At 39.8% G+C, this 15,491-nt stretch overlaps 1 protein-coding gene across 1 annotated transcript in view; it reads left to right on the forward strand.

Moving 5' to 3' along the window:
* Positions 1-15,491, forward strand: part of LOC120065870 (neuron navigator 2-like) — a 97,213-nt gene that overhangs the window by 11,514 nt on the left and 70,208 nt on the right. The window contains exon 3 of the mRNA XM_039016915.1: positions 7,415-7,540. Within this exon, the coding sequence (XP_038872843.1) occupies positions 7,415-7,540 (126 nt within the window). The remainder of the gene's footprint in view (positions 1-7,414; positions 7,541-15,491) is intronic.

The raw sequence follows: 15,491 nt of genomic DNA on the forward strand, positions 1-15,491 counted from the left end.
GCGAGTAGCAGCAGTGTAAAAAAAGAATAGTCCAGGTAGTCATTTCATTAATTGTTCAGCAGTCGTATGGCTTGGAAGTAGAAGTTGTTAAGAAGCCTTTTGGACCTAGACTTGGCACTCCTGTACTGCTTGCCGTGCGGTAGCAGAGAGAACAGTCTATGACTAGTGTGGCTGGAGTCTTTGACAATTTTTAGGGCCTTCCTCTGACACCGGTATAGAGGTCCTGGATGGCAGGAAGCTTGGCCCCAGTGGTGTACTGGGCCGTACGCACCGCCCTCTGTAGTGCCTTGCTGTCGGAGGTCGAGCAGTTGCCATACCAGGCAGTGATGCAACCAGTCAGGATGCTCTCGATGGTGCAGCTGTAGAACTTTTTGAGGATCTGGGGACCCATGCCAAATCTTTTCAGTCTCCTGAGGGGGGATAGGTGTTGTCGTGCCCTCTTCACGACCGTCTTGGTGTGTTTATACCATGTTAGTTCGTTGGTGATGTGGACCTCAAGGAACTTGAAGCTCTCAACCTGCTCCACTACAGCCCCGTCGATGAGAATGGGGGCGTGCTCGGCCCTCCTTTTCATGTAGTCCAAGATCATCTCCTTTGTCTTGATCACGTTGAGGGAGAGGTTCTTGTCCTGGCACCATACTGCCAGGTCTCTGACCTCCCCCCAATAGGCTGTCCCATCATTGTCGGTGATCAGGCAGACCACTGTTGTGTTGTCAGCAAACTTAATGATGGTGTTGAAGTCGTGCTTGGCCATGCAGTCATGGGTGAACAGAGAGTACAGGAGGGGACTATGCATGCACCCTTGTTGAGGATCAGAGAGGCAGATGTGTTGTTGCCTACCCTTACCACCTGGGGGCGGCCCATCAGAAAGTCCAGGATCCAGTTGCAGAGGGAGGTGTTTAGTCCCAGGGTCCTTAGCTTAGTGATGAGCTTTGAGGGCACTACGGCACTACGGCACAGGTTGAAACAGGGACTGGATGCTGGAGAACTTGTATGTTGCTCACCACAATCATCCGTATTATCCGATTTTCCTCTAGGAACCGGAAGCAATTGAGAATGACAGTGGAAACATGGTCCTTGTCCTGCTCTGGAAAGTTTTTATACAAGTTCATTCTGAATGTCTTGGTGATATGATAGCACTTTGTTGAAGTTTAGGTCAACCACACTAATCAAAGGGTGTGCGTGAACACATAGACATAATAGTAAGTTCACCTGTCAACTCTATTGTGTTTCACTCTGTTTTGAACCCAACACCTCACGTGATCGAGAGTTCAGTAAACTTATAGGGGCTTGTGTTGTTAGTGCAAATATATAGTCAGCTGAGGACCTGCAGACTAACTGGCTCTGCTGTTGTTCAGTAACCAGAGTTAATGGATGGCCCACTGCAGGCACACAGCTCTGAACCCAAACATTGGCAGAGATTTAAACTGGACCTTCAATTTATTGATTTGATGCCCTAGGAAGAGCGAGAGTGACCAACATTAGACCACTTCTATAGCCTTGTGCTATAGTCAGGTGGGTTGTGGTTGCTACTGGGGTATAGTACCATAGACCTGTTTGGAAATGTATTGTTATGTACTTGATTTGGTTACATTAGATTTAAAAAAATGTCTTGCTTAATAACTCTGAGCCAGTCAATGAGTCATCTCTTGTGGTGATTCTCATTGCGAAAGGCAATTAATCATAACTCATCTTTTGTTTCCCAATTGGGTGCTGTAGTTGGTTCACAGGAAAGCAATAGGCTAGACTCACTCCTCTGACAAATGTTAGGGCTTCTTACCTGTCTGGCTGGTTAGTCAGCAACTGGTCTGTCCAACTCAGCTTCAATAGCTGCCTATAGATCCAATCAGTCGGCCTCGAAACACTCAAAAGAGTTATCCTTACTAGGAAATGTGGCTGCTATTTAGGGCTTGTGCTTATCAGAGTAAATTCCGGCTGTTTGTTAAGGTTAGTGCTGCCAGGCTTTGCATGTAGTTGGTACTTCCTGATCTCTCAGATGAAAGGTGCTTTGATTAACTTCTTATGGCTGCATCCCGCTACCGGGATCGATATGACGACAGCCAGTGAAAGTGCAGGGCGCCAAATTCAAACAACAGAAATCTCATAATTAAAATTCCTCAAACATACATGTGTCTTATATCATTTTAAAGGTAATCTTGTTGTTAATCCCACCAAAGTGTCCGATTTCAAATATGCTTTTCAGCGAAAGCACTACAAACGATTATGTTAGGTCACCACCAAACCACAATAAGCACAGCCATTTTTCCAGCGAAATATAGCAGTCCAAAAAGCAGAAATAGAGAAAAGATTAATCACTAACCTTTGATTATCTTCATCAGATGACACTCATAGGACTTCATGTTACACAATACATGCATGTTTTGTTTGATAAAGTTCATATTTATATAAAAAAATCTGAGTTTACATTGGCGCGTTACATTCACTAGTTCCAAAAACATCAAGTGATTTTGCATAGCCACATTGTTTCAACAGAAATACTCATCATAAATGTAGATGATAATACAAGTTATACACATGGAATTATAGATATACCTCTCCTTAATGCAACCGCTGTGTCAGATTTAAAAAAAACTTTACGGAAAAAGCAACCCATGCAATAATCTGAGACGCGCTCAGAAATATAATAAAATTAGCCGCCATTTTGGAGTCAACAGAAACCAGAAAATACATGATAAATGTTTCCTTACCTTTGATGAACTTCATCAGAATGCAGTCCTAGGAATCGCAGGTCCACAATAAATGCTTGATTTGTTCGATAATGTCCGTTATTTATGTCCAATTAGCTTCTTTGGTTAGCGCGTTTGGTAAACAATTCCAAAGTCACAAAGCACATCCACTATAACGTGACGAAATGTCCAAAAGTTCCGTAACAGTCAGTAGAAACATCTTCAATCTTTAGAATGTTGTTAACATACATCTTGAATAACGTTCCAACCGGAGAATAAGATTGACTTCAGATGAGCGGTGGAACGGAGGTCCTCCTCATGTGAACGCGCATGGTGAAAGCATGGTCAGCTCGTGGCGGTGGTGACTAATTCCTGTCTCCTTCGGCCCCCCTTCACATTAGCGTCATCAGACAAAGTTCTATTGACTGTTGACATCTAGTGGAAGCCGTAGGAAGTGAAAACTCATCAATATCTCGCTGTAATTTCAATGAGAGCTTGGTTGAAAATCTGCCACCTCAGAAAAAAATCCAAACAGGAAGTGGAACTTCTCAGGTTTTTGCCTGCCATATGAGTTATGTTATACTCACAGACATAATTCAAACAGTTTTAGAAACGTCAGAGTGTTTTCTATCCAATACGAATAATAATATGCATATATTAGCAACTGGGACTGAGGAGCAGGCAGTTTACTATGGGCACCTCTGTGCACCTTTCATCCAAGCTACTCAATACTGCCCCTGCAGCCATAAGAAGTTAAGGTTGGTGAGTGTCTTCCACACATCACTCACGATCAAGTAATACTGGGTCGTTCCACGAAATTAGTGCCTTTTGCATTCCTTTGATATTTTAAGGAGAAATTGTACACAAATATTGAAATGTAAAAGCCTATTATATTAAATGATGTACCATTTAATATAGACCATATCCTGTTGGAAGGTGAACCGTCGGCCCAGTCAGAGGTCCTGAGCAGGTTTGGAGCAGGTTTTCATCAAGGATCTCTCTGTACTTTGCTCCGTTCATCTTTCCCTCAATCCTGACTAGTCTCCCAGTCCCTGCCTCTGAAAACATCCCCACAGCATGATGCTGCCACCACCATGCTTCACCGTAGGGATGGCGCAAGGTTTCCTCCAGACGTGACTCTAGGCATTCAGGCCGAAGAGTTCAATCTTGGTTTCATCAGACCAGAGAATCTTGTTTCCCATGGTCTGAGAGTCCTTTGGTTGCCTTTTGGCAAACTCCAAGCGAGCTGTCATGTGACTTTTACTGAGGAGTGGCTTCCGTCTGGCCACTCTACCATAAAGGCCTGATTGGTGGAGTGCTGCAGAGATGGTTGTCCTTTTGGAAGGTTCTCCCATCTCCACAAAGGAACTCTGGAACTCTTTCAGAGTGACCATAGGGTTGCACAGTTTGGCCGGGCGGCCAGCTCTAGGAAGAGTCAAGGAGGTTCCAAACTTCTTCAGTTTAAGAATGATGGGGGCCACTGTGTTCTTTGGGACCTTCAATGCTGCAGAAATGTTTTGGTACCCTTCCCCAGATCTTTGCCTTAACACAGTCCTGTCTCGGAGCTCTACAGACAATTCCTTCAACCTGGCTTGGTTTATGCTCTGACATGCACTGTGGGACCTTATATAGACCTTATATAGACAGGTGTGTGCCTCTCCAAATCATGTTCAATCAATTTAATTTACCAAAGGTGGACTCCAATCAAGTTGTAGAAACATCTCAAGGATGATCAATGGAAACAGGATGCACCTGAGCTCAATTTAGAGTCTCATATCAAAGAGTCTGAATACATATGTAAATAAGGTATTTTATTTTTAATACATTTGCAAACATTTCTAAAAACTTGTTTTCGCTTTGTCGTTATGGGGTATTGTGTGTAGATTGATGAGGAAAATGTTATCAATTTTAGAATAAGGCTGTAATGTAACAAAATGTGGAAAAAGTCAAGGGGTCTGAATACTTTCCAAATGCACGGTATGGCACTTTTGTGTGTCACTGATTGTCATATCAAATCAAATTTTATTTGTCACATGCGCCGAACACAACAGGTGTAGACATTACAGTGAAATGCTTACTGACAAGCCCTTAACCAACAAGCAGTTTTAAGAAAAATAAGTGTTAATGTAACGATCGTCCTCCTCCTCTTCATCCGAAGAGGAGGAGTAGGGATTTGACCAAAACGCAGCGTTGTGATACGACATCATGAATTTATTTAAAGACGAAGACGAACACGAAAAACACTTGGAAAATTACAAAACAAAAAACCGACGTAGACAGACCTGAACATGGAACTTACATAAATGCACGAAGAACTCACGAACAGGAACTGACTACATCAAACGAACGAACAAACGAAACAGTCCCGTGTGGTGCACAGACACAGACACGGAAGACAATCACCCACAAACAAACAGTGTGAACAGCCAACCTTTATATGGTTCTCAATCAGAGGAAACGTCAAACACCTGTCCCTGATTGAGAACCATATAAGGCTAATTACAAGTGACCTAAACATAGAAACACAAAACATAGAATGCCCACCCCAACTCACGCCCTGACCAACTAAACACATACAAAAATAACAGAAAACAGGTCAGGAACGTGACAGTTAAGTAAAAAATAGATAAGTAAAAAAAATAAAAGTTACAAATTGGCAGAAACATTATGTACAAAATAAGTTACAAATAACACGAAAAAAACACGCACAATAGCACAATTGGTGTTACATCTACTCCCTCTCCTCCACTCCGGCGTTCAACGTCGCCGGCATACTAACCACCAGTCCTGGGATCCATCATTACGCACATCTGGCATCAATCATTATGCGCACCTTCACGTCATCATGAGGCACACCTGGACTCCATTATCTCACTTATTACCTTCTCTATATCTGGCACTCCCTTAGGTTCATTCCCCAGTCAGTATTGATCCTGTGTTTATGCTATAACACTACTTTTATGTTGTCTTGTTCCATGTTTGTTGTTTTATTAAACATTTCACCTGCACCTGCTTCTCGACTCACAGCATCTTCGTTACAATTGGTTAGGGGAGCGTAAAACGGCAGCCATCTCCTCCGGCGACATTATGTTTTTCTTGGGGCTTTTAGTGCCTTCAGTTTAGGGTCTGCACCTTTTGACGAAGTTAGTGTGCCAAACAAAAAGTAATGAATCAAACCAGGATAGGTTAATCAGTGGTCACATTAACCTTTTGCTTTCCTTAAGCCTGAAATTCCTCTTTTCAACAATGATGTGTGAGCTGTCATCATATATACACACCAAAGCCATTAATATACATGGTTATAAAATGCTCTGGTACACACAACACTACAACAATGGTAACATCATCTTTTACACGTTTGGTTTAGGAAACCCCAGGTTAGCTCTCCTAACAGTTAAAGATATAAAATACTTTGCTGTAACAATACCATAAATATCTTAGGAAAGTAGTATTACAGGCTTGGGAAGCAGTTTTACATGTTTTATGACTGGCATTTTAAACAGTGAGACAGTTGCCCTTGATTTCCTGTCACACTTTAAGACAAACTGACACTCCCTGTGTCACCTGGATTAGCATGAAACCGTGCTGGGGATTATGTAAAGTCAAAGGGATGATGGTAAAGCTATGCTTTCATTGGGGCTCCTCAATGCATTTATCTCACCCTAAACTGGTAAGCCTGTGGCGTTGCTCTGGGCTAAAGGTATGACAATAGCCCCCTAAATGGTTAACTGAAAATGGGTAAGTATGGCGAGTTACTTGGTGTTGACTGAGAGCAAATGAGAATGTTTATTTAGCTGCGGAGGCGTGAGTGTCTCGTATGCCCTCCGCATACAATGCTGAGATGATTTTGGCACGTTTTTGTTTTATATGTTGTAATTTCTTCAGTCTACAAGCCAGCTTCAGTCATGTCAAACCCCAACCTCTCCAACTGCAGGGATGGTGTGACCATTCTGAACACCTGTGCCATATTATTTTATTAGGTTGACAGTTTTTTCTTTTTGAACTGTCTTATTTGCTCTGACATCACACTCATACTATGTGGAATAACAACATTAGTGTTAACAGATGTTTAGGTGGAGACACTAACAAACCCTGACCACTTGTTGGTTATGATATGAACCAAATAAATGTCTGTGACTCTCACAGTGCATGTTCATGATGACATACCTCATGGTTCTTCTATATAGGGGTCAGGAAGTCAGACACATTATAAAAGTAGGTAACAGGATTGTAATGTGTTTGAGGTTGTCAGTGAAGTGGATTAGTACAGCCTGCCATGGTGACGCACAGCAGAGACAGGGACAGGGACTGAGACAGGGTCTGAGACGGGGACTGAGACAGGGTCTGAGACAGGGACTTAGACAGGGACTGAGACAGGGACAGAAACAGAGACAGGGACAGAAACAGACAGAGACAGGGACTGAGACAGGGACTGAAACAGAGACAGGGACTGAAACAGAGACAGGAACTGAGACGGGGACAGAGATAGGGACTGAAACAGAGACAGGGACTGAGACAGGGACTGAAACAGAGACAGGGACTGAAACAGAGACAGGGACTGAGACAGAGACAGGGACTGAGACAGGGACTGAAACAGAGACAGGGACTGTGACAGAGACAGAGGCTGAGACAGGGACAGAGAACAGAGAAGAGAGAAGAGGGCAGACAGAGATTGAGACAGGTACTGAGACTGTGACTGACAGGCCTGTTGTGTTGTGTGTCTGCAGCTACATGACGGACGGCGGGGTGGGCATGTACACACGCCGCCTCAACCGCCTGCCGGATGGCATGGCTGTGGTCCGAGAGACACTCCATCGTAACAGTTCCAAGGGCCAAGGGGACGCCACCGACAGGTATGTCACCACCACCACACCTTCCCCTGTCCCCTAACCTCTTGCCTAGTTAAATAAAGGTTAAATAAAACTATTAAAAATAAATAAAACCTCACTCCACCTGCAGTGTCTGGGTCAGGTGAGGCGTCTATACAGACATCCAATAGGATTAGTCTGGAAGCAACAAAGCTGCCATTGTTGGGAGGCTGACTGAGTCTGAGGGAAAACAGAGTGATTGTTTTCCTCAGTGCCACAGGCTATGGACACACACACACATGATAACATAGACACTCTACACACATGATAACATAGACACTCTACACACATGATAACATGGACACTCTACACACATGATAACATAGACACTACACACATGATAACATAGACACTCTACACACATGATAACATAGACACTCTACACACATGATAACATGGACACTCTACACACATGATAACATGGACACTCACACATGATAACATAGACACTCTACACACATGATAACATAGACACTCTACACACATGATAACATAGACACTCTAAACACATGATAACATAGACACTCTACACACATGATAACATAGACACTCTACACACATGATAACATAGACACTCTACACACATGATAACATAGACACTCTACACACATGATAACATAGACACTCTACACACATGATAACATAGACACTCTAAACACATGATAACATAGACACTCTAAACACATGATAACATAGACACTCTACACACATGATAACATAGACACTCTACACACATGATAACATAGACACTCTACACACATGATAACATAGACACTCTACACACATGATAACATAGACACTCTACACACATGATAACATAGACACTCTAAACACATGATAACATAGACACTCTACACACATGATAACATAGACACTCTACACACATGATAACATAGACACTCTACACACATGATAACATAGACACTCTACACACATGATAACATAGACACTCTACACACATGATAACATAGACACTCTACACACATGATAACATAGACACTCTAAACACATGATAACATAGACACTCTACACACATGATAACATAGACACTCTACACACATGTACACATAGACACTCTACACACATGATAACATAGACACTCTAAACACATGATAACATAGACACTCTAAACACATGATAACATAGACACTCTACACACATGATAACATAGACACTCTAAACACATGATAACATAGACACTCTACACACATGTACACATAGACACTCTACACACATGATAAAATAGACACTCTACACACACGTACACATAGACACTCTACACACATGATAAAATAGACACTCTAAACACATGATAACATAGACACTCTACACACATGTACACATAGACACTCTACACACATGATAACATAGACACTCTACACACATGATAACATAGACACTCTACACACATGTACACATAGACACTCTACACACATGTACACATAGACACTCTAAACACATGATAACATAGACACTCTACACACATGATAACATAGACACTCTAAACACATGATAACATAGACACTCTACACACATGTACACATAGACACTCTACACACATGATAAAATAGACACTCTACACACACGTACACATAGACACTCTACACACATGATAAAATAGACACTCTAAACACATGATAACATAGACACTCTACACACATGTACACATAGACACTCTACACACATGTACACATAGACACTCTACACACATGATAAAGTAGACACTCTAAACACATGATAAAATAGACACTCTACACACACGTACACATAGACACTCTACACACATGTACACATAGACACTCTACACACATGATAAAATAGACACTCTACACACATGTACACATAGACACTCTACACACATGTACACATAGACACTATACACACATGATAATATAGACACTACACACATGTACACATAGACACTCTACACACATGATAAAATAGACACTCTACACACATGTACACATAGACACTCTACACACATGATAAAATAGACACTCTACACACATGATAACATAGACACTCTACACACATGATAACATAGACACTCTAAACACATGATAACATAGACACTCTACACACATGATAACATAGACACTCTACACACATGATAACATAGACACTCTACACACATGATAACATAGACACTCTACACACATGATAACATAGACACTCTACACACATGATAACATAGACACACACACACATGATAACATAGACACTCTACACACATGATAACATAGACACTCTACACACATGATAACATAGATACTCTACACACATGATAACATAGACACTCTACACACATGATAACATAGACACACACACACACATGATAACATAGACACTCTACACACATGATAACATAGACACTCTACACACATGATAACATAGATACTCTACACACATGATAACATAGACACTCTACACACATGATAACATAGACACTCTACACACATGATAACATAGATACTCTACACACATGATAACATAGACACTCTACACACATGATAACATAGATACTCTACACACATGATAACATAGACACTCTACACACATGATAACATAGACACTCTACACACATGATAACATAGACACTCTACACACATGATAACATAGACACTCTAAACACATGATAACATAGACACTCTAAACACATGATAACATAGACACTCTACACACATGATAACATAGACACTCTACACACATGATAACATAGACACTCTACACACATGATAACATAGACACTCTACACACATGATAACATAGACACTCTACACACATGATAACATAGACACTACACACATGATAACATAGACACTCTACACACATGTACACATAGACACTCTACACACATGATAAAATAGACACTACACACATGTACAAATAGACACTCTACACACATGTACAAATAGACACTCTAAACACATGATAACATAGACACTCTACACACATGTACACATAGACACTCTACACACATGATAAAATAGACACTACACACATGTACAAATAGACACTCTACACACATGTACAAATAGACACTCTAAACACATGATAACATAGACACTCTACACACATGTACACATAGACACTCTACACACATGTACACATAGACACTCTACACACATGATAAAATAGACACTCTAAACACATGATAACATAGACACTCTACACACATGTACACATAGACACTCTACACACATGTACACATAGACACTCTACACACATGATAAAGTAGACACTCTAAACACATGATAAAATAGACACTCTACACACACGTACACATAGAAACTCTACACACATGTACACATAGACACTCTACACACATGATAAAATAGACACTCTACACACATGTACACATAGACACTCTACACACATGTACACATAGACACTCTACACACATGATAATATAGACACTACACACACGTACACATAGACACTCTACACACATGATAAAATAGACACTCTACACACATGTACACATAGACACTCTACACACATGATAAAATAGACACTCTACACACATGATAACATAGACACTCTACACACATGATAACATAGACACTCTAAACACATGATAACATAGACACTCTACACACATGATAACATAGACACTCTACACACATGATAACATAGACACTCTACACACATGATAACATAGACACTCTACACACATGATAACATAGACACTCTACACACATGATAACATAGACACACACACACATGATAACATAGACACTCTACACACATGATAACATAGACACTCTACACACATGATAACATAGATACTCTACACACATGATAACATAGACACTCTACACACATGATAACATAGACACACACACACATGATAACATAGACACTCTACACACATGATAACATAGACACTCTACACACATGATAACATAGATACTCTACACACATGATAACATAGACACTCTACACACATGATAACATAGACACTCTACACACATGATAACATAGATACTCTACACACATGATAACATAGACACTCTACACACATGATAACATAGACACTCTACACACATGATAACATAGACACTCTACACACATGATAACATAGACACTCTAAACACATGATAACATAGACACTCTAAACACATGATAACATAGACACTCTACACACATGATAACATAGACACTCTACACACATGATAACATAGACACTCTACACACATGATAACATAGACACTCTACACACATGATAACATAGACACTCTACACACATGATAACATAGACACTACACACATGATAACATAGACACTCTACACACATGTACACATAGACACTCTACACACATGATAAAATAGACACTACACACATGTACAAATAGACACTCTACACACATGTACAAATAGACACTCTAAACACATGATAACATAGACACTCTACACACATGTACACATAGACACTCTACACACATGTACACATAGACACTCTACACACATGATAAAATAGACACTCTAAACACATGATAACATAGACACTCTACACACATGTACACATAGACACTCTACACACATGTACACATAGACACTCTACACACATGATAAAATAGACACTCTACACACATGTACACATAGACACTCTAAACACATGATAACATAGACACTCTACACACATGATAACATAGACACTCTACACACATGTACACATAGACACTCTACACACATGTACACATAGACACTCTACACACATGTACACATAGACACTCTACACACATGATAACATAGACACTCTACACACATGATAACATAGACACTCTACACACATGATAACATAGACACTCTACACACATGATAACATAGACACTCTACACACATGATAACATAGACACTCTACACACATGATAACATAGACACTCTACACACATGATAACATAGACACTCTACACACATGATAACATAGATACTCTACACACATGATAACATAGATACTCTACACACATGATAACATAGACACTCTACACACATGATAACATAGACACTCTACACACATGATAACATAGACACTCTACACACATGATGACATAGACACTCTACACACATGATAACATAGACACTCTACACACATGTACACATAGACACTCTACACACATGTACACATAGACACTCTACACACATGATAACATAGACACTCTACACACATGATAACATAGACACTCTACACACATGTACACATAGACACTCTACACACATGATGACATAGACACTCTACACACATGATAACATAGACACTCTACACACATGATGACATAGACACTCTACACACATGATGACATAGACACTCTACACACATGATAACATAGACACTCTACACACATGATAACATAGACACTCTACACACATGATGACATAGACACTCTACACACATGATGACATAGACACTCTACACACATGATAACATAGACACTCTACACACATGATAACATAGACACTCTACACACATGATGACATAGACACTCTACACACATGATGACATAGACACTCTACACACATGATGACATAGACACTCTACACACATGATGACATAGACACTCTACACACATGATGACATAGACACTCTACACACATGATGACATAGACACTCTACACACATGTACACATAGACACTCTACACACATGATAACATAGACACTCTAAACACATGATAACATAGACACTCTACACACATAATAACATAGACACTCTACACACATGTACACATAGACACTCTAAACACATGATAACATAGACACTCTACACACATGTTAACATAGACACTCTACACACATGTACACATAGACACTCTACACACATGATAACATAGACACTCTACACACATGTACACATAGACACTCTACACACATGATGACATAGACACTCTACACACATGATAACATAGACACTCTACACACATGTACACATAGACACTCTACACACATGATGACATAGACACTCTACACACATGTACACATAGACACTCTACACACATGTTAACATAGACACTCTACACACATGATAACATAGACACTACACACATGATAACATAGACACTCTACACACATGTACACATAGACACTCTACACACATGATAACATAGACACTCTAAACACATGATAACATAGACACTCTACACACATGATAACATAGACACTCTACACACATGATAACATAGACACTCTAAACACATGATAACATAGACACTCTACACACATGATAACATAGACACTCTACACACATGTACACATAGACACTCTAAACACATGATAACATAGACACTCTACACACATGATGACATAGACACTCTAAACACATGATAACATAGACACTCTACACACATGTACACATAGACACTCTACACACATGTACACATAGACACTCTACACACATGTACACATAGACACTCTACACACATGATAAAATAGACACTCTACACACATGTACACATAGACACTCTACACACATGTACACATAGACACTCTACACACATGATAATATAGACACTACACACATGATAACATAGACACTCTACACACATGTACACATAGACACTCTACACACATGTACACATAGACACTCTACACACATGATAAAATAGACACTCTACACACATGATAACATAGACACTCTAAACACATGATAACATAGACACTCTACACACATGATAACATAGACACTCTAAACACATGATAACATAGACACTCTACACACATGATAACATAGACACTCTACACACATGATAACATAGACACTCTACACACATGATAACATAGACACTCTACACACATGATAACATAGACACTCTACACACATGATAACATAGACACACACACACATGATAACATAGACACTCTACACACATGATAACATAGACACTCTACACACATGATAACATAGATACTCTACACACATGATAACATAGACACTCTACACACATGATAACATAGATACTCTACACACATGATAACATAGACACTCTACACACATGATAACATAGACACTCTACACACATGATAACATAGACACTCTACACACATGATAACATAGACACTCTAAACACATGATAACATAGACACTCTAAACACATGATAACATAGACACTCTAAACACATGATAACATAGACACTCTACACACATGATAACATAGACACTCTACACACATGATAACATAGACACTCTACACACATGATAACATAGACACTCTACACACATGATAACATAGACACTCTACACACATGATAACATAGACACTCTACACACATGATAACATAGACACTCTAAACACATGATAACATAGACACTCTAAACACATGATAACATAGACACTCTAAACACATGATAACATAGACACTCTACACACATGATAACATAGACACTCTACACACATGATAACATAGACACTCTACACACATGATAACATAGACACTCTACACACATGATAACATAGACACTCTACACACATGATAACATAGACACTACACACATGATAACATAGACACTCTACACACATGTACACATAGACACTCTACACACATGATAAAATAGACACTACACACATGTACAAATAGACACTCTACACACATGTACAAATAGACACTCTAAACACATGATAACATAGACACTCTACACACATGTACACATAGACACTCTACACACATGTACACATAGACACTCTACACACATGATAAAATAGACACTCTAAACACATGATAACATAGACACTCTACACACATGTACACATAGACACTCTACACACATGTACACATAGACACTCTACACACATGATAAAATAGACACTCTACACACATGTACACATAGACACTCTAAACACATGATAACATAGACACTCTACACACATGATAACATAGACACTCTACACACATGTACACATAGACACTCTACACACATGTACACATAGACACTCTACACACAT

This window comes from Salvelinus namaycush, chromosome 21 (genome assembly GCF_016432855.1).
Source record: "Salvelinus namaycush isolate Seneca chromosome 21, SaNama_1.0, whole genome shotgun sequence".
NCBI classification, from domain to species: Eukaryota; Metazoa; Chordata; class Actinopteri; order Salmoniformes; family Salmonidae; genus Salvelinus; species Salvelinus namaycush.